Consider the following 22760-nt stretch of genomic DNA (forward strand, 5'->3'; position numbering starts at 1 on the left):
GGTAGGTGCAGTAGTATTTCTAGAAGTTATTCCTGCAACATTTAGTAGTTCAAAGTCCACTCCTGTTGTTTGCTGGTTAGAAAAGCAAGAAAACAACTCCTTGATATTGTTTCTTAGGTCACTGTCCCAGTAATGAAAGTGACTTTTCTGTCAGATTCATCAGGCAGCTAGAGCCCCTGGAGGAGAATTAGCTCTTCTCACAGGAAAAGTCATGCTAAAAAACCAAGGTAATGCCAGCACTTTCACTCTAAAGAAGCAAATGGTGTCAGTGGGACTTCACTTTCAAGTGAGATTCTCTTAAACAGCAGTAACTGTACAAGTATTTGCTTTGTTTTCTAGTTCATAATTTTGTCTTTATGACATTATTATTTCCCATCACCTATTCCTTTTTTTTTTCAACTTTGTTTTCAAATGTTTTATTTCTTAACTGACAATTTTGAAGTGAGGGTTATTATTTCTTCTAGTGACGTAAACAAACTATACATCTAAATTTTTACATAAAATTACTTTCTTCAGGCAATTTCAACAGAAGACAAAGATGTTTAAGTGCATTGCACACCTTCTGTTTTTGTTTTTTTTTTTTAAATATGCAGCCTCAGTGCACATGAGCACTGTCCAGCGTACTGGCATAGACCTATGGCAACATTATTGCAATAATTTCAATAAAATTCTCTGTCCCAAATTTGTATTCTTTTTTGCAGATGTATTCTTTTTTACAGATTCTTTTTCTGTTCAGGTCAATGGATGAAGAATGCAATATTAGCTGTTTACATAGGGTTTTTTGCATACTTAAGCAGAGTTTTATATAGGGGTTTGTATTACTAAAATTGGGCTAAAATGCAAGTAAGTATATTTTTTTATCTTAACAATGGTAAATATAACTGAGTGACATGAGGATGTCTGAAGTATAGTGAAATGTTGTGAGTTCCTTTATTTGTGGTCTTGTTTTCCAAATGAAAGAACCCTAAATGGGAAGTAAACAGAGATGCTTTAGGTGAGCTAAACAAGCAGCAAGAATCAGTCAGCAAGTATCTGTTGTTACCTTAGCTGCCCTGCTCCAGTGCAGTTGCAGATGTGACAGCCTGTCAGATGCTACAATAGCAGACCACTTCAGATAATGAAGATATAAAAAGACACCACACTCCCTATCTGGAAAAAAATCCTTAATTTTCTCTATTCTGGTTCCCAGTCTCCAAGGTAGAGCAGAAGCACATGTTTTTCTTGTATTCTTTTTAATATTGCATGTGCATCTTTACTTGCGCTTATCTTTCTTTTATGCCCAGAATTTGTGCCTAGAAGACTTTTTATTTAAAGTAAAAAGTACCATGGAAAAGTATATTAGGTCTAGTCTTGTGCTTATTAGGCATTCTGAACTCCCACTTAAATAGGTGGGAGTTCTTACAGCTATGATAAAAATGCAAAATAGTGAGCCAGAACTGCACATTTTATGCCTGGAATCAGTCGATATCTGTAACAAAAGCAGTAATGCCAGTGCCTGGCTAACAGCAGGGAAGCATCAGCTTGGAGAACTTTCTGTGGGTGGTTGGGTACTATTCTGAAGTGACTTGGACATTCTGTGACTTCCCTGCTGAGGTTTGTAAAAGTGATGGTAAAAGAAAAGCTCTTAAAATAACCAGCAATAAAAATCCGAAACAACAGCTTTGAACTGGACGCTTTCTTCTTTTTGATGGTTTTTAAGTGAGTATTAAAGGTTTTGAGTCTTCCTGTCACCCAATCTCCCACTAAATTATGGAATGTTTCACAATTGATTGAAAGTGTAGAGTAGTATTTTTGAATAGAATAAAATTACATGTTTAATTTTATTTCAGCTGCATCTAAAAAAATCTTAGTAAAACAAAAATTATGTTAGTAGCACCAGCAGTACTTTTAAGTAGTGAGAGATGAGTAGCAGATGAGGTTCCTGCTCAAAACATTCTTCAGTGGGGTACAGTTCAAGAGCACATCATCATCTTCAGATTAATGCTAAGAGACTTGTAAGAAGCATGTTTCAAGGGAAAGAGGTGATAGAGGAATGATATCCAACCTTCATTTGAACAAATAGAGATTTATCAAAATATCAGATTAGTTGATAAATATTCTGAATTCTTCTCTACCTTGAACTGCATAACTCTGGTTTTGCAGCTGGATTTACTGATGCTGTTGCTTTCATGACTCAAATCTGACATTAAGGGGTACAGCTGTTCAAGATCTACTGATTACTGCCAAAGCCCAATGCAAGTAACAGCACAGAAGTATGTCAAAACCTGGTCTGTAATGTTACAATAGTAAGTGTGACCACTCTGTAATCAAAATCCTCATCTGTTGCTTATATAGAGGAGCAGAAAGAGTAAGTACTCAGAAATCTAAAGTTGTTTCTTCTCTGTTAACAGTCTCAGTACTTACAGTAAAAACTAAAAGGTTTAATTCAGGGTTTTTCCTGTGCCGATATCATTTTGGTACAGTATTGTTTATAAAGCTTGCATAAAGAAAAGTTGAAATCCCTAGGCTTCCATTTTACACTAGACTTATAGTGAAATTCTGTTAAAACGTTTTCAGTCTTCCCATTAAATGTGGCCCTGGAGTTCTTTGACCTGCATCATAATCTATGTATACCAGTTAACTGCTGCTTTTGAAAATACAGCACAATACTTGTTTCTCATTCAAATATTTAGAAATAATTCTTTCATCTGCATCCCAAATTTTCTTAACATTCTTTGGTTGTGAGTCACAGTTTGTTGAAACAAAATTATACCTTGAGATTTTACAGTTTCATAATTTTTATTTTAAGCTAAAACTGCACATTGCATTTGGCTTAAGCCCACTAAAACGCCAAATGATTTTTCTGTGGTTGAATCATTCAGGCCTATGTGAGCTATAATTTGAAGCTGATGCTATTATGTAACCACTATCATATTAATGCAGGTTTTTTGGTTTTGTTCACTGATACAGAGCACAGCTTTTCATAAAACGAGTTTTAATAATTTAATTCATTAGTTATCTGGATTTTAAAAATATCACTGCATTTAGAAAGCTTTGCTGTTAATGATAAGCTGCTTAGATATCTTGGAGAACAGCTCTCACTGTCCATGGTAACAAACAAGTGCAGGGACACGACTGATCTTCTGCCCCTTTATGTGGGTAGGTTTTGGTCACTAAGAAATACCCTTAAATTGGAGAAGGGGGTAGGAAATTTTCATCAGCATGAGCTGTTCTGCTTTGGTTGCGTCTGTTGCTCATCTGGAGAAGGAAAAAGGGTGTCAAGACAGCAAAAGATGGCTGGAGAAGGAAATGAGAATTCCTTAACTCCCGAATTGGATGTCTGCGGTCTTTTTTTTTTTTTTTTTTTTTTTTTCCTGTGGTGTTGATAAATTTGTATGCTAGCTTCTGATGGAGTCAGTGGGTTTTTGCAATGAACAAAGATGCCCTTTACTGTCTAGCCTCCTTTTTCCCATCACCCATATTGTGATTGCTAACAGATGCTAAGAAAACATTATTACTAACGGTAATGCTACTGTCAAAATGTCATTTAGCACAACTTTTTTTCCTCATATAAAGGAAAAGAAGTGTGAAGTACTTCATAAATACACTTACAAGTAATTGATTCATTTTAACATATGAAAATATGTATTAAATATAGATGCAATTGCCATTTTTAGACTTCAAGGGTTAATTATGTAATTCTAACACCTGAGATAGTGAGATTTGTAGGGTTTTTTTCTCAAGCTAGTTGTTCCTCTTGTCATTAGTAGTGGGAATGGTGAGGTCTTAAAGCAGCTTTTGTTCCCATCTATCCTTTGTCAGCTTTATCAAGAATGCCTGAACTTGAAATATATTTCTTATTTTAAGCAAATAAAAGATCTTTTGTAATTGTGCTGTGTTCCCTTCCCCAAAAAGAAAATAGGAAACTTTCTCCTCCTTTCATTGTTCACATGAGTAACAGGTTTTGTAAGACAGAAAAGGACCTGCGGCTGTGCGGGGCTCAGTCTGGAGACATGCATGAGCAGGCACCCGTGTCAGCCTGCTTAAAACAGCAAGTTTGTGGTCCTGTAACGTCTGTGGGTCTCAAGCTTTGAACAGGCATTTTAGAATTTTACAGATATATATGTGTATTTGGAGAAGACAGACCTTGATTCCCTGAGGAATGTTCCACACGCTTGCATCTTTATGGAAAGCACAATTGTAAGCGATGGTACTGCCATGCTTCGGGTCAGGTTTTGACATGATTGCTATTAATTCCAGTGGGGCTTCTTGATAAATAAGAAACTCAACCATCTGCTAATACTCATCCCTACCTGTTGCCATTGCCTGTGGATTTAATTTTTTTTTTTCTTGTCTGACCTACAGCTTCTGCTGTTTCTTAAAGCCTTTACTGAGACAGAACAGACAAAGCTGGCGATGCTTTCTGGCATTCTGTTAGCCAATGGGACTCTTCCTGCTACAATTTTAACAAGCCTCTTCACTGACAATATAGTCAAAGAAGGTAATTTTCTATATGATCTTTTTTCTTCCATTAGCTTATTTTATTGCAACATACTTTATATGTTGGAAACATGTACAACAGAAGTCAGTATTTTAAAGCAGAAGCACATACAGACAGCAATGACCAACATAGTTGACCATGAAATCTATTAAGAAAAATATAAGGAAAAAACTACAAAAAGCAAAAACAAACCTTGAAGGGCTTATGTTTTTTCAAAGTATACAACTGTGTGTACAAAATTGAATTTATATTATTCTGATACTATAAAAATGTGAACCATAATAGCTATTTCTGAAATATACCTACTAGCATTTTTCTGAGTGTTGCTAATACATTTTGCATGTGAATATGAAATGGCACAGAGAGCACATGCAGACCATTTGGATATTGCAGAAGAAAACAAAAAGATATTCATATCCTCACTTTGCCTCTATACCGCTGTTTGATACAGTTTCCCATGTACCATACAATGAGTAACTGTTCTTTCAGTCTTAGGGTGTAATGCATTTTACAGATTACTTTCTTTTTTTTTTTGTTTGGGTTTTTTTTTGAGGGTTTTTATTCAGCTCTTTATTTTAAAGCTATCTACCTTGAAGTCCTGATTTTCCAAATGCTTGCTTAGCAATGTCTTTCTCTGCCAGTTACTGATTACCTGCAAATGTGTTTGTTAATGTGGAACAGTTTTCATGAAATCTTTTTGGTTTTGTTAAAGAGCTATATATTAGCTACAATATTCTACTTCCATTTAAGGAAAAAAAAAAGGTCTAACTTTATGCTCACATTTTTAGCATGCTAACCATTACATTTGTTTTCTAAACGCTGCAGAAAGAAAATTCATAGCTGCAGCTTTGCTCTGTCATCACCCACAGCTTTTGGAATCAGATTTTAAGCTAGGAGAAAATTCAAACAAAAGCCCTAGTCCATTTCTAGGATGATGGCCTGCAAAGTTTTTAAATCAAAATCCTGGGAAGACAAGGCATCTGAAAACTCAAATTTTTAAAGCTCAAGTAATTTGTTCTATTTTAGGAATACAATTTTTATGTATAAATCCCAGAACATATTCCTTTTGCATTATGAACTTAGGCTTCTGTGAGCCTTAAACTTCTGTCAAGAGCTTACATACACTTGGTTTACATATACTAAAAATGTACCTGTGCTGGCACTTGAGGAAAACATTGTTCAATCAGTGTTCTGGAATAGATCTTTTACAGCAGAATAATTAAAGATGTGAAGACAAATGAGAAATGAGGAAAAGATGGAAGCATAAAATAGGTAGATAATATAAAAACAAACTTGATACTTTCTGATTTACAAAAAAACCTGCTGCAGGCAAGTGAGGTTAGAATACATGTGGAAAAAAATTATCTTAGGGAGCTGTTAATCAGCATGGCAGTTTTAACATTGGCAAAGAATTGTCTGAAAGGGAGAGAGGATGAATCATGCTGATAGGAGATCTAGCAAGTTTAAGGACAAATACGTAATTCATTGGTAAGTAGTGTGCCTCTCTTCATGGCACTGTGTGTCCACAGTTCTCTCATCCATACAGTACTTCTCTAAGGATTGTGCTGTGTGACTTAGCTCTTGAAATAAGGTTGTCAAAACTGTCATAACAGTCCAGATCTGTAATGAATGTTAATGAAGTTTATACTGCTCTGGGAATATGTCCTCTGTTCTTCTTTAATGATTCATTTAATCAATGTATACTAGAAATAAAAGATACTGTCTTAGAAAGTGGATAAGAATGATGAGGCAATTTCCAACCAGAAGGTCCCATCTAGCTCTGTTTGGAGGTGAAACAGAAAATTATAATGATCAGCTGTAGCATAATACCCCATTGTCATGATCAGCACCCTTGGTAGCACTGTAAATGTTCATATGAAGGTAGTAGTATGGAGAAGCATGACTGGCCTACAGGTGACCTTCTTCAAGCTGGGTCTCAGTTTCTGAAACCTTTCAGCTTCATTCAGTTCCTACAGCAGAGAAGTTAGAGCAGAGTTGTGCTGCTGCTGCTGCAGGAAACAGGGAAATAGGAGGCACGTGCCTAATGGTTTTTTAGCTCTCCTGGGAAAGCTACAGCTAGCAGAGGTAGAATTCGTTTGGTTAAATGCACATAATACTAAGTTGTGCCTCAAGGAGGAAATTTTCCACTTAAAATATTGTGCCTGCTCTTACCAGCAACTGAATACTTCCTAAAAAGCATTTTGCAAAGTTATTTAACCCTATACCAAGACTTGCTAAAAACCCCCTTATGTTTTTTCAGTTCTTATTCCTGACTATCCTTTATAATTTCATGCCTTCATTTCCTAACTGATTTAAGACATAATTTTTCCTTTTGCATTGGACTTGATTGGACTTGTAAATTGGGTAGGTAGGAAAAATAATTGCGAAGAAAATCTTTGAAGAGTTGAATGGAGATGGATGATACAGAATGAAAAAATATTCAGTCTAGCATACTTCAGAGAATTAATACTGCATTAAAGAAAAAAATTAGTATTTAAGTTCTGTGTGTTTGCTGTTCTCATTCCATATTCTTGTAACCTTGTAATTCTTATAGCCATCTCTAATTCATGTTGAAAATTGCTGAAGCATGTTTTGTGTTTTTTCTCAAACAGGGATTGCAGCTTCTTTTGCTGTAAAGCTTTTTAAAGCATGGATGGCAGAGAAAGATGCCAATTCTGTTACCTCTGCTTTAAGAAAAGCCAACCTTGATAAGAGATTGCTAGTAAGTACTGTATATTTTCAGTAATCCTTATCTCTCCTTGGGAAAGGGAAATAAAATGCAGATGGTAGTTTGCTGTAAGCATTTTAACTCCCCCTCAGACACTCCTAGCATTTTAAAAATATTTTGAATCACAGCAATATTGTTATGGCTGTAGTATTGATGCAGGTTCAGGAATATTAAATACCACATGTTTTTACATTCTGTCTCTATTTTTCCTGTAGTTAAATGTCTTCTGAAGGATGGTATGTATGGGGCTTGGGAATTAATTAAATGTGTTTTTTTCCTAACCGCTGCTAACAAAACATACACCACAGCAACTGTGCATGTGGACTTTTATTTTTTTAAATATGTTTTACTTTTGTAAGTAATAAATAAAGTGTAAAGGGTTATGATTAGAATATAAGTTTCCAAAGTGACAGTTTAAAGTGTAGAGAAAGAACAGTAAGCTAATTTTCTGAAGCAGTAGCCATCTGGGTACCATAAGTGGTCCTACAGTGATGACAGCTGACCTAGCAGGAGCAGTGCAGGAAGGTTTTCAGCCTTCACATTAAAAAGATGTATTTCTGGGTTTGTAATAATGGCCTGAGGTATTTAGAGTCTTTGTAAATATGGAGCCATGTCATGTGCCTTTCTCTTCCCAGTGTCTTTCTGAAGATCAGTGAGGTTTTTTTAATCCTCAAGAAGATTGGTACTGTGATAATCCAATCAAATGCCCTACATCCTGTATAGCACTGCTTGGAGAAGTTCAGCATTATTTCCTGTTTCTATCTCAATAATTTATAATAAGGCAAATATCTTTAACAGTGAAGACACCTCCAACAACCCTTCATCTTTGAGAATCCAAGTCGTAAATAATTTACCATAAAGCTGAGAAATGGGCTAACTACAGATTTATTAGAGAGGAATGAAAAATGCAAGCTGCATCTTACTTCTATTTCAAACTCCTTGCTTAAGCTTTCAGTGGTTGGGTCTCATTATGCTCTGGTGCTGAAGAACTATAAAGTATCAGATGGTGTGTCCAGGCATAGATGCCTTCATAATAGTTTCTTCTTAATCTCATTTTCAGTATGCAAAGAGATCAAGGCTTCTTAGCTTCTTTGTAAAAAAAGTTCTTTCAATACATTCCAAAAATCATTGTTAGACACCCAGAACAGGATGGTAAGCAAATGCCATTGAATCCTTGCCATGATGGGGCAATTGTAGCAGTTTTTAAGAACAATTTTAACTTTTTTAAGTGGCTAAACTTCCACAAATCATAAATTGACAGCATCTTTGAATTAGAAATGCCTACAGGAGTTAATGCTAACAGTAAAGAATGGATTTTATGGTTTTTGCTAAATGATGTATTAGTGGTAATCACTGTTCAGTACAGCAGCAACATCAGGCCAGGGTGCCTGGGCCAAACCTGTATTGCTAAGTGTATTGCAGATAATGGCTTTACCATCTACTCCTATGTACTTTCCCTACAAGACTCTTGGAATCTGGAAAGGGTGTAGTTTCTCAGAGGACTGTTTTGAGTAACATCTTCAGCTCACATTCATAACTACATGCACTTCATGTGAAAAGGATGTTAGGTTTTTGCATAACTGACTAATTTTTCCCTCCACAGTGATGGCACCCATCATTATGAGCAAAGTGTTGGCTTTTCCAGTGTTAATACAATCACAGACATTTTTTTAAGCACAGTGCCAGGTGATTTCTACTGTTCATTTGTAAAAAATGCTCCTTTCATTCTGTCAAGAGTTATAGTTGGTTATTTAACGGAGAACATTCCTGTCCTTTAGGAACTATTTCCAGCCAACCGGCAGAATGTGGACCATTTTGCCAAGTATTTTACTGAAGCAGGTCTAAAAGAGCTCTCAGATTTCCTCAGAGTTCAGCAGTCACTGGGGACTCGTAAAGAACTTCAAAAAGAACTACAAGAACGTCTCTCTCAGGAATGCCCAATTAAAGAGGTAGAGTGTTTTTTACGACTTCTGTTTATATAATCATAGCCAAAGACTTAAATCAACACTAACTACAGAGGAATGGGTATAAGGACCTCAGATTCCCTCTGGTTTTCTTTAAATTATTTTAATTTATTCATCAGTTCACTCTGTGCTTAAGACTAAAGCCAAAAAACATCCTCAGCATTTGTAAGTGCTGTGGGATTTGGGTTTTTTTGTTAAGTTATACTTGGTGAAAATGTATTTCATTTAACTGCATTATCTGTTGGAAGGGAGGGACAAACCTTGCAGTCAAGTAATAGTAGTGTTGCTAATTAAAAACATGCTTTTTATTATTCTTGTTGTAATTTTGTTTCTAATTCCTGCTATACTGTATTGTTACTTGTAAATGACTGCAAGTATTGGTAAGTCAGCATTGTTTCTGGCTGATTGGAAATATTGCTTAAGACAAGCATTTATTTTCTTCTCTAGATAGTGCTTTATGTAAAAGAGGAAATGAAAAGAAATGAGCTGCCAGAGCCAGCAGTGATTGGTCTCCTGTGGACCTGTGTCATGAATGCTGTGGAATGGAACAAGAAGGAAGAGCTGGTTGCAGAGCAGGCCCTCAAACATCTAAAGGTGTGGGGGGGGTGGGGTGGGAGGGGGAAAGACTGTTGTGAATTTACAGAATACATTATACAACCACTAAGTTTCTGTTTAAATTGAGGCGAGTAAGAGTTTTGAAGGTTGACACTAAGGACACCAAGCTTTGTGTACAGTCTCTTCTCCTTTACTTGAATGCAAAAGTGAGGTAGTTCAGATTATTGAATGCCCTGAAGCACACAGTGGAGTGAACAGGGCAAACAGACGTGGTCACAGCACCAGATACTGAGAGTCTCCTTGCCTTGGGAAGAAGCTCTGTTCAGACCTGACTAGTAAGCCTGCAGGAATTGCATTTGCAATGTCTGCCAGAAGCAAAGAAGTTTTGGAAGGATGGTGAGGAAGACTCTTCTGCTGACTTTGCAAAGGGCTGGCTAGATCTAGACCGGACTGCTAAGCTCAGACTCTGTGAAATAGTTGTTCTTGATGTTGATTGTGGGAGCTGGACACTCAGTGACATATCAACTAATAAGCCAGGAGCCAGCTTGAGAGCATGGTGTGATTACTCTCTGATCCAGGCACTATCCTGGATGCCTATCTCCCACATGCATGAGAGAACTGAATGCATAGAAAGATGGGCTGTAGTTTGCTAAGTGACGACAGATTGCAGTATCACACTTGCATGTTGGTACAAAAACTTTTATGACCTTGGAGTGGAAAAAAGCCCCAAAACCTAAGAACAATGCAGAGACATTGTAGTTATTATTATGGTTGGTATTCCTCATCTAAGTCTGAAGGAATTGTGCCGTGCAAGACCCTTTGAATTGAGAACAGAGGCAGAGAGACTTTTCAGCAGAATTAGTCCTTTTAAACTGGTAAATCATGAGCAAGACAATACTCCCTCATAGCCAGGGCTGCAAAGATTTGCCCTAGGACAGAAGCAATCTGTACTTCATTCTTTATGGTAAAATGGATCTTAAGCTTGATCTGAATTCCTTTCTTCTTGGTATTTGGGTGCCTCTCCAAACTTGGACTTCCCATGTTGGTGTTTCTCTTGCTACTGCTGCCCTTTCGTCTGATTTTGGTTTCTCAATCAGTCATACTAGAAATGTAGTTGCTGGGCATCTTGTGAAGTCTTTGATGGTAAAATTGAATGCCTTGAAGTCTCCTCAAGTGACCCACATAGCAGTAGAAAGACAAGATAGTTTCCAGAAGGAGGAGAGACATTGTTTTTCTTGTTCTTTTGATCTGAAAATTGATCATATCTCTTTGAGTTGTAACAGAGTACCCACTGCAATTTATTGTCTAGTACTGCAGGGCAAATTAACAAACACTTGAAGATTGAGAAAAGAGGAACATAGCTGGCTTTGTACAAATATTGTTGACTGGATGCTTAGTTCCAAGCATCTCACTGACCCAAGCCATCAGCTGTGCATGTAACCCCACTTAATTAGGCAAGGCATCTTGCATGTATAAGATAGGCATCTTTCTAGGTACACCCACTGTCTAAAAACAGAGAAAAAATTTGCAAATGGCATATTTACTATTTGCACTTACTGATAAAATTTTAACAGAAGCAGTAGGCATAGAAATTTAGACTTTGCTAGCTCCTTTACATTTCTTTGTTCACATCCTTCTGTGGATAGGTAGAGACAGATCTTGGATTCCTTCCTTTGGACTCTCAGCTGATCCAATGCATGAGGCAGCTCCAGAAATCAGATTATCACTGTTATCATGATGAAGAGCCTTGTTCCTGTTCCCTGCACTGTGTCAACATGCCCTGAAATAATTGTGGAGTTGTTTCCCCCTGGTGGCATGAGTCAGGATGCATATAAATACGTACTTGATGTAGGACATACCAGGCCCAGTTTACCGTTCTTAACAAGCTTTACTGGATGGGTGGCTTCCTGGCAGAAGGTGGTGGGCAGCTATGAGCCAAATGCTACGTTTGCCAGCGGCATGGGAGGACTGCCAGGAGCTGAACTCAGAAGGAGACAGCTGTTAAATCCTGAATCTTGCAGGATAAGCTCTTCATCATCCCAATAACCTCACTATTGACACTGGAGCTTGGCCCCTAGGCCACCTCCAGTACAGAGATGAGACATTCCCCAGGGGTGGGCAGAATCCTCCGGACAATTTGCGCTGCAGGCTGTGATGTGAGCTTCATCACACTGCAGCTGCTGATCCACTGCTACTTAACCAGAGATAAATGGAAAACAGTGCCACCAAGCTCAGCCAGCAATGAGAGGAAGCTAATTTTATAGTTCCATGAGAGGAAGCTAATTTTATGGTTCCTTAGTCAGTTAGACGCTTGTGAAACTTTCATGTCTTTACCAGTGAAGGAGTGAGAGAGGAATACAAAAGGGAGTCATAGACAGCTGTGGCAAAATGAAGGTATCTTTATTCTAAACTAAAAGATAGGATTCTTTTTATTAATTACTCAAAGCTTATGAACAGCTGCACTTCACAAACCTGCGGATGGGAGTGATATTTATTAAATAAATGAATAATAAATGAACTTCAATGTGTACTGCTCTGCTCCCTTGCAACTTCCCTAGGAACCAGCTTTGTGCTTCAAGGGCCAAAAGGAGAAAAAAGAGGGACACTTGTTAGCCAAAGCCTGCACGAGTTTCGCAGGGCTTTTATCAACACAGTAACTGAAGATGTGGCTATGCCTGACACCAGTGGAAGAACTCAGCCTCTGGTGTTAGCTGCAGCTAGAAATTTTTCATAGTTTGTAAGGAAGTTTCTTGCAAAAGTAGTAATACTGTCTGCTTACCTGACTGCTCTTGTTATAGTTGCTGTATGATTTCTTGCTCTCTCTTTCTTTAAATTAATAGCTCATAATTATTTTGCAAAAAGCTAAGAGGAGAGGAAATTGGAGAGATGGATATAAACACTAGTCTTTAGGGAAAGAGGGAACAAGATATGGTCCCTTGACGTATTTTTTATTTTAAGATCTGAAGTTAGGATCTGAAAAAAAAATCATTTAAAAAAAGGTTTTGCTTTATCTTTTAGTATTTCAATAAACGCCAAGAAAAAAACCAATGAAATGTTGTACTGCTACTCTCTTGTCAGAATAAAGTTAGCAGTTAACATTGTGCTTTTAAAACACTTCTGCTTACCAAAACAAAGGTTCTCATGATACTCTTGACAGTGATAATGAGAAAAATAATGACACCTGATCACAGTTAAACTGGAATAATTTAATTTAATTCAGTTTCCTGGCACTTCCGAAATTCATGTGAAATCACAGATTTGTATTTTTGGGTACTTTATATCTAGATATCTTGCATTATAAACATCAATGAAGCATCACTACTGAATCAGTAGCTTGCTATGTTCTGAGATGTGCCAACAGCCGTACTCCAAGATGTGGATTTTATGAATGGATTTTACAAAACTCAGTATCTATAGGAGGGACTGAATTTTAGCTCACAGTATGCAGCACATCTAACAAAAGCTCATGGATGTATATGCATTGTATGTATATAAGTAAATGCAGTTGTCAGGTAAATCTAAGGGAAATATTTTCAGGGATGAGAACAGTAATGTATACATTAAAAAATTATCTCTTTAATTGAATTTTAGCATACAGATATACATTTTGGTTTTTACCCTCTCTTTATTTCAGCAATATGCACCTCTCCTTGCTGTATTCAGCACTCAAGGCCAGTCCGAGTTGATTCTTCTCCAGAAGGTGCAGGAGTACTGTTATGACAATATCCACTTCATGAAAGCCTTTCAGAAGATAGTGGTACTCTTTTATAAAGGTAAAAGTATATATACACTGTTGTAAACTGTGCCTGGATTCTCTATGCCAGCCACTCACCTACAATGTTATAGGCAACAGATATTCTCTGGCTATTGGGTATAAGACAGTTGCACTGGATTTTAACTCCGAAATACCTTCTGCTTTAGTAGTTCAGAGAAACATGTAGCAACAGCAAAAGCTGAAGAAAGCCCTTCTTTCTCTGTTGTGTTTATCCCAGTCAAGAAGCATGAACAGGGTCCAAGCACCATCCACAGCCTGTTCAATGCAGTTTAATTATTATATAAAACCAGTTCTAGGAAGACATTTCTCTGAATTCCTGACATATTTAAAGAGTCTACTGGAACTTGGTTTTCAGAAACCTTGAAAGTGCAAACATTCTTGCCTGGAAAATTTTGTATGTTTTTTTCTTTTTTTATTTCTTTTTTTATTGTTCCCTCCCTGCAAGAAGGAGATTTCTTTATACTTCTTTCCCTTCTCCTTTCCCTACCAGTTTCTCACAGGTACCATAGTTTGAGGAATTTATTTTTTTATTGTGAAGTTGACTTCATTGCAAGTTTATTCTGATATGGTTGTCATGGAGACTAATGGTCTTGCATTGCGTGTGATGGGTGGGTGCCAAACAGTTTGTTCTGACATTCTTGCTATAAATAGTTGAAAGAGAAAAATCGGCAGGATTAGAAACCCAGTACTGATTTTGTTCACCCTGTTGTGTCCAAGTTCAAAGCAAATGATTTCAGATTGTTAAAATAATTTCATGGCTTTGGAAGGAAGAAGTAAGTGTCGTGGATTTATTTCCATCCTTGTGTCAATATAGCATGGAAAATGAAAAAGCAGTACACCAGTCCCCTAAACACTATTAATTACTGAGGACAAACCTGAAACTGCAGTGCAGCAAGCACTTTAGTTTCCTTGGAAAAGAAGATTCACTTTGGACATGTTGAATGAGCACAGTAACTGCTGTGCATTCAGACCATAACTATATAGTAAAACCAGAAAGAGTATTGTGTAGGATTCCCTTCAAAACTTTTGTAAATTCATTTCTCCATTAGTCTGTAAGAGCAACCCTGACATTCCAGAGTATTTAAAAAAAAAAAAGAAAATATATCTCTAAATTGAACATTAAACTTAATGTGCTCCAAGAACCCAGTTCCCATTTACTCTGCTTAGCCCATGTGCTCTTGTTCTGACTCTGCAGATGTAGTGGGACGGGCTTGTTAGGAAGGGTGAGAAGACTTCAGCCTGAGCACTACAGGTGCCACAATTTTGTTTAGGACTTACATGATGTCTGGAAGAGTGTTTGGAACTACCAAACACAGGTGTGGCCTGTTAGTGTGCCATGGTCCATAACTATTAATATTTTATATTTTGTTTGTGAGGAAATACTAGCCACTGCACATATACATCCTACAAATTGCAAAAGTAACCAGGTTTATGGTTTGAACAAATCACATTGGTTTATTTCAAGGAAGATAACACCATACTGAAAGGAGTCTTAGGAAGGAGTTAATAGTGGGAGAGAAATGCAGGGAAAACACTTTTTTAAACAAATCAATCATCCCAGGGAAAGGGCTATTAAGAAAAGAAAGAGAGCATTTAGTGTTCTTTTCACCCTTCAAGTATCACCTCCTTACCAATCCCTGTGTCTTTGAAGTTACTGGTGGGGATGCTCTCTGCTGCTCCTTGGTGCTGCTTCCTTTCTGTTTGTTTCTGCTTTTCGCCTTTTTCCTCTGAATTTTTATAGTAGGAAGTTCCTTCTTCTCATCAATTATTGCCAGAGCCTGCAAACTCTGCAGGTCTTCCCTTTGTATTCGGGTTTTCTGGGAATTCTTTAATTCTCATATTTGCTACCAATTTGCATTAGCTGTCTGGCAGCTTATCAGGAGCCATTCTCATTAGCATTTTCATGAGATTAGTCTTGATACATATAAAGACTGTAAACAGGGAAAAGGCATTGCCAGAGTGGAAGGGATTTTGCTTAATGGAAAGAAGTCTGATACATTTTAAACAGAGCAAATTATGCCAGCACTGTCTCATAAGAGCTTGGATATAATTTTGCTGATTCAAGAGACAATTATTTTATTTTTAATGTATCCACATTACACAGTGGAAGCTGTACAATCAGCATGCCTAGCATGTGCCATCCTCACCATTGCCTGTATTTCTGCCTGGAATATCTCAGGTAGGTGTGTTGGAGCACCTGCCTCTCTGCCATCTGATGTGGTCATGCAGCAGCACAGCTGCCAGCCCTTCCTCACCCCTTTAGGCTGAAGCTGGATCTGCCCTGTTTTGGCAACTGCTTCCCTGATTTCACAGCCAGTAAATTGTAAAAGCCATTGGGCCTTTCTGAGCACTGGATACAGGGAGGGAGTCATCAGCTCCATCTATTTAAAGCAGCTCTGGAGTTAAATAGTGTCCATTAGGTGCAGACATGCTTCTGCATTACCCAGGGAAGATTCTGGGAGTGCTAGTCCTCCAATTCCCATTTCTCTCACATGGTGTTATCAAGCTTTAACAACTCATGGTGTTGGCTTGTCCAGGGCCATGCTGCCTCCCTCTGCTTTGTTTCGGTGCTGGTAGGTCTTGTACTTGGTCTTCTTCCCAGTTCATACCCATCTGCTAGCAACAAGCCATAAAGTCTTTTTAGAGACATACACTTTATTGTAGATGTTACTGATGGCAGCCTATCTTCTGGTTCCTAATAGTCAAGGAAAACAGCCCCCAAAAGCTATTACTGGCTGTACTGGTGGTGAGGGGACAGCAGATGCCCATGTTGCCCTCTCCTTTGTGCTTTAAGAGTAACCTGCACTGGATCTGAGCAGCTTTCGGGGTTCCTAATAAATTTGTCACTAGAAAGTGACAAATGAAGGTATCTGAAATACCTTCCCAACTCTGGATGGGCAGACAAATGCAGCAATGTACCAGCATGAATGTGGGCAATCTGTTGTTTATTACTCATTGTAAGGTAGTTCTTCCTGGGCTGGAGGTGGTCATCAGTGGTGACAGACACCAAATGCCACTCATGCATTGACAAATTCAGTTGTATGACTACTCTCATCAGCATCTTCACCATCTTGCATTGAAATGTTTCCCATATTTCCATCACAAAATAGTCCTTGGATTATTTTCAGAATAACCTAGTAATACTTAAACATTAACAGCAACAGTGGAGCTCATTAGCCCCACTAAAATCTTGAAAGTCTATGATTTGGGGTTTTTTTATTTATTTGTTCTGCCTCTAAGCAAGGGGGAATATCTGCCTTTCCCCCAATGAAGACCCAAGCACTGTTTTCACTTTCATGGTAGCTGGTTCTTTTCAGCTTGTAGGTATAATATGCAAAAGTAACTCTAGTCAGTTAAAGCTTATTGACTTTATGATATCTTTGTGTTCCTGATACAGCAGAGACAAAAATAAGCTATTCAGTTCTGTACTGATCCTTGGCTATGATTTTGCTTCTCTGATTATCCCTTAAAGCCAGTGCAATTATAAATCTACCAGCTGCATTTAAACAAAAAACCTCAAAGCCAGTTGCAGAATGAGAAATACTGAATTCTCCAGAGTGATACCTAATAAGTCTGCCAGACTCCTTTCTAATTATGATTGCATTGTAAGATGTCTTTTTTTTTTTTTTTGTCCATTCCACATTGCAGTGTGTTCCTTAACTGTGGGTAAAATAAGCATTGTTGTTGCTGTATTACATGCATATTACATTCATATTCACTTGGAGAATCTCCTTTATTTTAGTTTGTATTCAACCTAGAAATTTCAAATGTGAAATCTGGTCACTATTGAAATTAATAACCATGCCTTTCATGAGAATCAGGATTTTGCCCTTTGAACAGCAAACACCCTTAGCAGGCACAAAGCCCTGGGTACTTTTGCATTAGATTTCAAGACAATGGTTTCAAAATACAGAGGAAAAAAAATTAATCACAAGTACATGTGAAGTTGTACTCCGGTTTGTGTCAGCATAAATAGCCCTGAGAGATAACTTTTCTACAGTATGGAGATGTTGTAACTAAATGATGCAGACTGTCTTCTGAAATGCTGTACTTAAAAGAACTAAGACTTCAAGTTCCACTCAATACGTGGGTATTGTGTTTCAATGGAACACAATTATCTTTAGATATCTTCATTATTCAAGTACTTTCTTTTGGTGCTGGATTCAGAATTTTCCCAGAAAAAAAAACCAACTAAAGCATAAAGACCAGAACTGTACTGTGGGTGACATTCCTTGCATTGAAAGAGCCCTTGCCTTAAGGCTCTGTCCACCCAACTGAGTTAGCTGCAATAGAGTTGAATTTTGCAGATTGATTGGCTGTGGTGGCAGCTGACAGAGTGTGCTTTTCCCTTTACTGCCAATGGCTTGAGTTGAAAGCAGAAATTGATTCCAACTGGGTGATTTAGTACAAAGCTGAGACCTGAACTTTAAGTTAACTTTCCAGTTAGCCCTGCAGTAAAGACACTGGGTGTTTCAGTCTCTCTGCTCTGCAGCTTCTCCCTTTCATGAGGGATGTTCCTGGAGGCTCTGGGTGGTTTGGGTGGCAATTGGCAGCACCTGCAGGAAAACCAGCTCTCTGGGCCTGACATCATCTGTGACTGCAGTGAAAATGATGTGCACACACCCACAAACCAGTGTTCAGCCTCAACCATTAAAATATATCTATAATCAACTTTAATGAGGAAGAAATATATATATATATTTTAAAAATATAAACAAAATGAATCACTCCCTTCCTCCTCCCCTCCCCCCCCATGTTCCCATTGCATCAAAGCAACCTAGAGATGATTTACTACACCCTGTCCTGCATGATTGTTTAATTGAGCATCTCTGTGCTAACAGGATATCCTTTCTTAGGAGCACTGGAGGCATGAGTGTATTACAAATAATACTGCTCAGAAATGAAAGAGTTGCAGTTGTCCTTTTTTTTAATTGAATGTATTTTGTTCTTCTTTGTTAGCGTAGGAGGCTTATTGCTATGGTGTTTCATACAGGCAAATTTTTCATCTACCTAGCTTGATGGTATTTTAATCCTTGAGGCACCCCATGAGATTGCACACTGCAATTTTGCAGGTTGGGGTTTTGGAGGGGAAGGGAGAAGTTCACCCCTTTGTCTTCATCAACAAACCCATTGAGCTTTACAGCCTGCAACTCAAACTTAAATCCCTTTACTCTTGATCTGAGATATGTGCCTACCTGGAGTGGCTTCCTTGCACAACATTGTAATATGGACTGTAATACAGTAATGGGCTTCTGCAGCTTCTCCTATACAGCAACTTTTTTGTGTTCCTGGGTGTCCACAATAATGTTCACAGTACCCAAGAGCCAGCTTGAACTGGGGACAGAGGGGGTTGCTGTACTTTTTTTACATGTCACCATGTGTAATTCTGCAGACATGGTTCTGTGAATTTCAGGAGTCCATGGTGAACATGAGCTTTTGACATGCAGGGATTCTGCAAGTTTCTCATGAAAGTCTGTGACATATTCTCAGGTTTGCTAAATGAAAATCCTGATTTATTAAATGCTGTAATGCCTTTAAGCTGCTGGCAAGTATTTAATGCAACATGTTTGAAACTCATTCTTAGCCTCAGTGTTTCTGTTATATTGGAGAAAAAGTTCATTATGAGGGGTTGTAATTTGGGGAAGATACAGATTTTTATGCCTCTTGTAAGATTCACTCAGTGCAATTTATTTGTACTGAACAAAGTCCAGAGCCAGCACAGTCCTCGTTTTCAGTCCCTTTTCAGCTCACTGCCAGTTGCAGCAAACTGCAGAAGAGGTTTTATTTTGGAAGTGTTTGAGAGATAAGGTCACACACACTAAATTACAAATTTTCAGAGAGACTTCCTATTCAGTGACTGTTGGATGTCTTGAGATAATCTTGATTGTGTTCAAATGTATCCCTGGTTGCTTCCATCTGTTTATTATTCAACAGCATATGTGAAATGTGTCTACTCTGTCTCATTTGATCAGGTGCTTTGGGGTTTTGGTGCCATTCATTTCAGTTTGCTTTCTTCCCTTCCCTGCCACATCTGCCACCTCCAGGCCAAAGCAGAAGGTGATGGTCAGGGTCAGCAGCGTGAATGGTGGGGTGGCACCAAGGAGCTCAAGGAAGCAGTGAAAAACTCAATATAAATGTGTTGGTTTTGCAGAGCAAGGGAAGGTAGGGGAGGGTAGTTTCTTCAACAACAAAAAGAATGGAAATTTTAATGAGATGTAGAAAGCTGCCTTTAGTCTTTTTATAGAACAAATATAGTTGGATTTTTTTTTTGTTGCCTCATGCATTACGTAACTTACAAAATGCCATTGTGGATCCCAGATTTTGCCTCCACAGCCATCAATTGCTGAGATATTTGGCTTGGCTGGAGTGCAGGAGCTTTGTTCCTGGGGCTAAATTTGCATCTATTGGAAAAAATTAAGTCCCCTTGCTGTTTATTTGGATTTCTTTATTCTAAATCTCACTCAGCCTCACGTTCCCTCACTGACAGCTACTTTGTTCTTGATGCTTGATAGAAAAATTTCAGCTGTGCTGTCCATCTGAGACAGTCCCTTAAAATGGGTGGTCTGAATAGTGGCCTTAAAACTAGCTATCTGACACCAATATAGAACCTATAGGGGAAAATTATTGCAAAAAATATCCCTACTTGGTGGTCTTTTAACTCTTTAATCAGGAGGTGTCTGTCACTTCAGATTTCTAGAACCATGCACTGTTCTATGGATCAGCAGCAAGAAAAAGCACTGTAGTTCATATTGTGGTAACTTCTAAGATGTGCAGCCTGTTTTTTTTTTTTTTTATGTATTTATTTTTATATCCAGTAATCTTACATGGTGTATTTAAAGCAGATTAATAGAGAACTATCCTTTACTGAAGCGCAATATGTGGTACTTTAAGCCTAATTCATTACACATTTTATTTCATCTGGAATCCTTTATATGCATCAGATATTCTGTAGCTGCAGCTTAATATAGTTCATGCAAAGTTTGTTCCATTGCGATCATATTAACTTTTCTCATGCTGCCTTTAAAAAAAAAACTCTTCCCTCACGTTCAAAATCTTCTAACCCCTAAAAATTGCATTGATTTCTTTACATTGCATTGATCTGTTTCAGCTGATGTTCTGAGTGAAGAAGCTATCCTCAAGTGGTATAAAGAAGCACATGTTGCTAAAGGCAAAAGTGTTTTTCTTGACCAGATGAAGAAATTTGTGGAGTGGCTGCAAAACGCTGAAGAAGGTATGGGTTCACTTAAAGAAATATGGTAGTCTCTTGGCAAATTCATTTTTTTCCCAGATTTTCTGTTAAGTACATGGAATAGAAAACAGCAGACCTGACTCACTCCAGAGTGTTTCCAGTCATGCCCAAGCCTAACAGTACTCACTGCTTTTTAATGGTGGTGGTGTCCTTGTGAACAAAGTTCTTAAGTCATCAGGTACCACTCATCTGTTGATAAAAATGTTTAAGACTCTGGCAGGAGGAACGTTTTACTGATGACAGAGTGAAGTACCTTGGTCTTAACATGAACAACCAGTTTTCTGTATCAGTGCCTTTTCTGCTGTTACCATCTGTACTAACAACATGAACATCAGTCTGCCTCTGCCACTGCAGTTGCAATTGCTTTTATCTGAGTGTTCAGGCTAAGATTTGTGGTCTCTCTTTAGTCCCTAATTTTGTTTTTCTCATGTTCCATACAGGAAATATTTGGGTTTGTACTGAATAAATAAGTTATCTTTTTTTGCATGGAAAAAGAATTCCACCTCAATTGGGAAGAGCAGTCACATATAATAGATAGTGTTCATTTCCATCCATTTAACATAATTGGTTTTAGAGGGAACATGTAATAATGCCAAGGAGCAGATAAGACTGCAGCAATTCGTATTTTCAGGTAGCAGTATAAAAATGGTAGGTTCTTCCACACTTGAGACTTTTTTTGAGCATTTTTTTACCTTTTAATTTTCTGCTTGTACGCCTTTCCTGTTGCTCCTTATTTTTATCATTTCTTGCATGTCCCCTCTGCCAGTTGACCTTACTTACAAAGTCCAATACAAATGGAGAAAAATGCTACTGTAAGAACATGTAGACCATATTTTCTCTGAGAAATCTAATGTGTAATATTTGTTAGCAGCAAACCCTTTCTTGTCAAGGTGAACACAGACAGGAGTCCAGTATGATGCAAAGTAGTTTTAGTTTAGAAAACCACAGTGTATGTTCTTCTGCTAAATTATTCCTACTTTCCTTACTTTTACTCCTCCTTCTTTTACTTCTAAATTACTTTTGTCTTACGACGTAAAAATCATAAGAACTTTTGTTTATACGGATTTTGTACCTGCTATAGGATATGAAACACCACACATGCATTTCTAGATAGGCTTTCTGGTGATGATCATTAATATTTGCAGAGTAAATAGTTTAAAGGATGCTTCCTGGATGATAGCAGTACAGCCTACTCATGGAGATTAGAAGAGTGAGCAAATAATGCTGGTCCTTTATTAAATTCAGCTCAGATGCACTTTGAATGGCTCTGCAGATGAGGACCAGAACAATTCACAGTAATCTGGTTAAAATTCTAGTGACAGATCTGTAAAAGAGCTCCACAGCAGGGAGGGTAGCAGAGTAGATCTGAATTTTCTGAAGCTGTGCATTGCGTTCTGGCTTACTCTGTTTAATCTGCCAACCTTGCCTAGGAAGTACTAACTGTGATGAAAATTTTAATTTGAATTTTGGAAAGGTTATCTTATTATTTCTATAGAATTACTCACATCACTGTCTTTGTGCAACCTACATGAAGTGTTTTACTTCTTTTCTAGAGTCGGAGTCTGAAGGGGAGGAGAACTGAGACAGTTCAACAAAACAGAGTCTCAATCTAGGTTAATGCCAAACACGCTTCAGAATGCTGTCCTGTTCAAGCAAAGAGGCTTTACTTCAGTGTCATACAGAAAACTATAGGCTAGGCTTTCCTTTTGTTTAGAAGAATAAAGGTTTTTAATGGAGCCCTGAGGCATTAGATGCTCTGCTTGGGACTCTACCTCTGGCTCATTGTACACTAACTTAGGTAAAGACGTTCAGCAAGGAGCCATATAGAAAAAGTGAAATGAAATACTTATGGACTCCTTTTATTAACGGCCTTTTTCAGGTACAATGGTATATGAACACTCCAGTTTCTGTTTATAGAACTGTTTAGTCTGTGTTTGTAGCTCAGTATTGGCTTGTGTATGTGATTTGACACCACCACATTTTTTTGAATAAATGGCTTTTGTATCTTA

The 22760-nt window shown here is 37.8% G+C and overlaps 1 protein-coding gene across 2 annotated transcripts in view; it reads left to right on the forward strand.

Moving 5' to 3' along the window:
* Positions 1–22760, forward strand: part of BZW2 (basic leucine zipper and W2 domains 2) — a 55134-nt gene extending 32374 nt beyond the window's left edge. For both annotated transcript variants that reach the window (XM_071735376.1, XM_071735375.1), the window contains exons 6-12: positions 4345–4480; positions 7093–7202; positions 8987–9157; positions 9620–9766; positions 13362–13500; positions 20611–20733; positions 22305–22760. In XM_071735376.1, the coding sequence (XP_071591477.1) occupies positions 4345–4480; positions 7093–7202; positions 8987–9157; positions 9620–9766; positions 13362–13500; positions 20611–20733; positions 22305–22333 (855 nt within the window). In that variant the 3' untranslated portion in view covers positions 22334–22760. The remainder of the gene's footprint in view (positions 1–4344; positions 4481–7092; positions 7203–8986; positions 9158–9619; positions 9767–13361; positions 13501–20610; positions 20734–22304) is intronic.

This window comes from Heliangelus exortis, chromosome 2 (genome assembly GCF_036169615.1).
Source record: "Heliangelus exortis chromosome 2, bHelExo1.hap1, whole genome shotgun sequence".
In the NCBI taxonomy this organism is placed as follows: Eukaryota; Metazoa; Chordata; class Aves; order Apodiformes; family Trochilidae; genus Heliangelus; species Heliangelus exortis.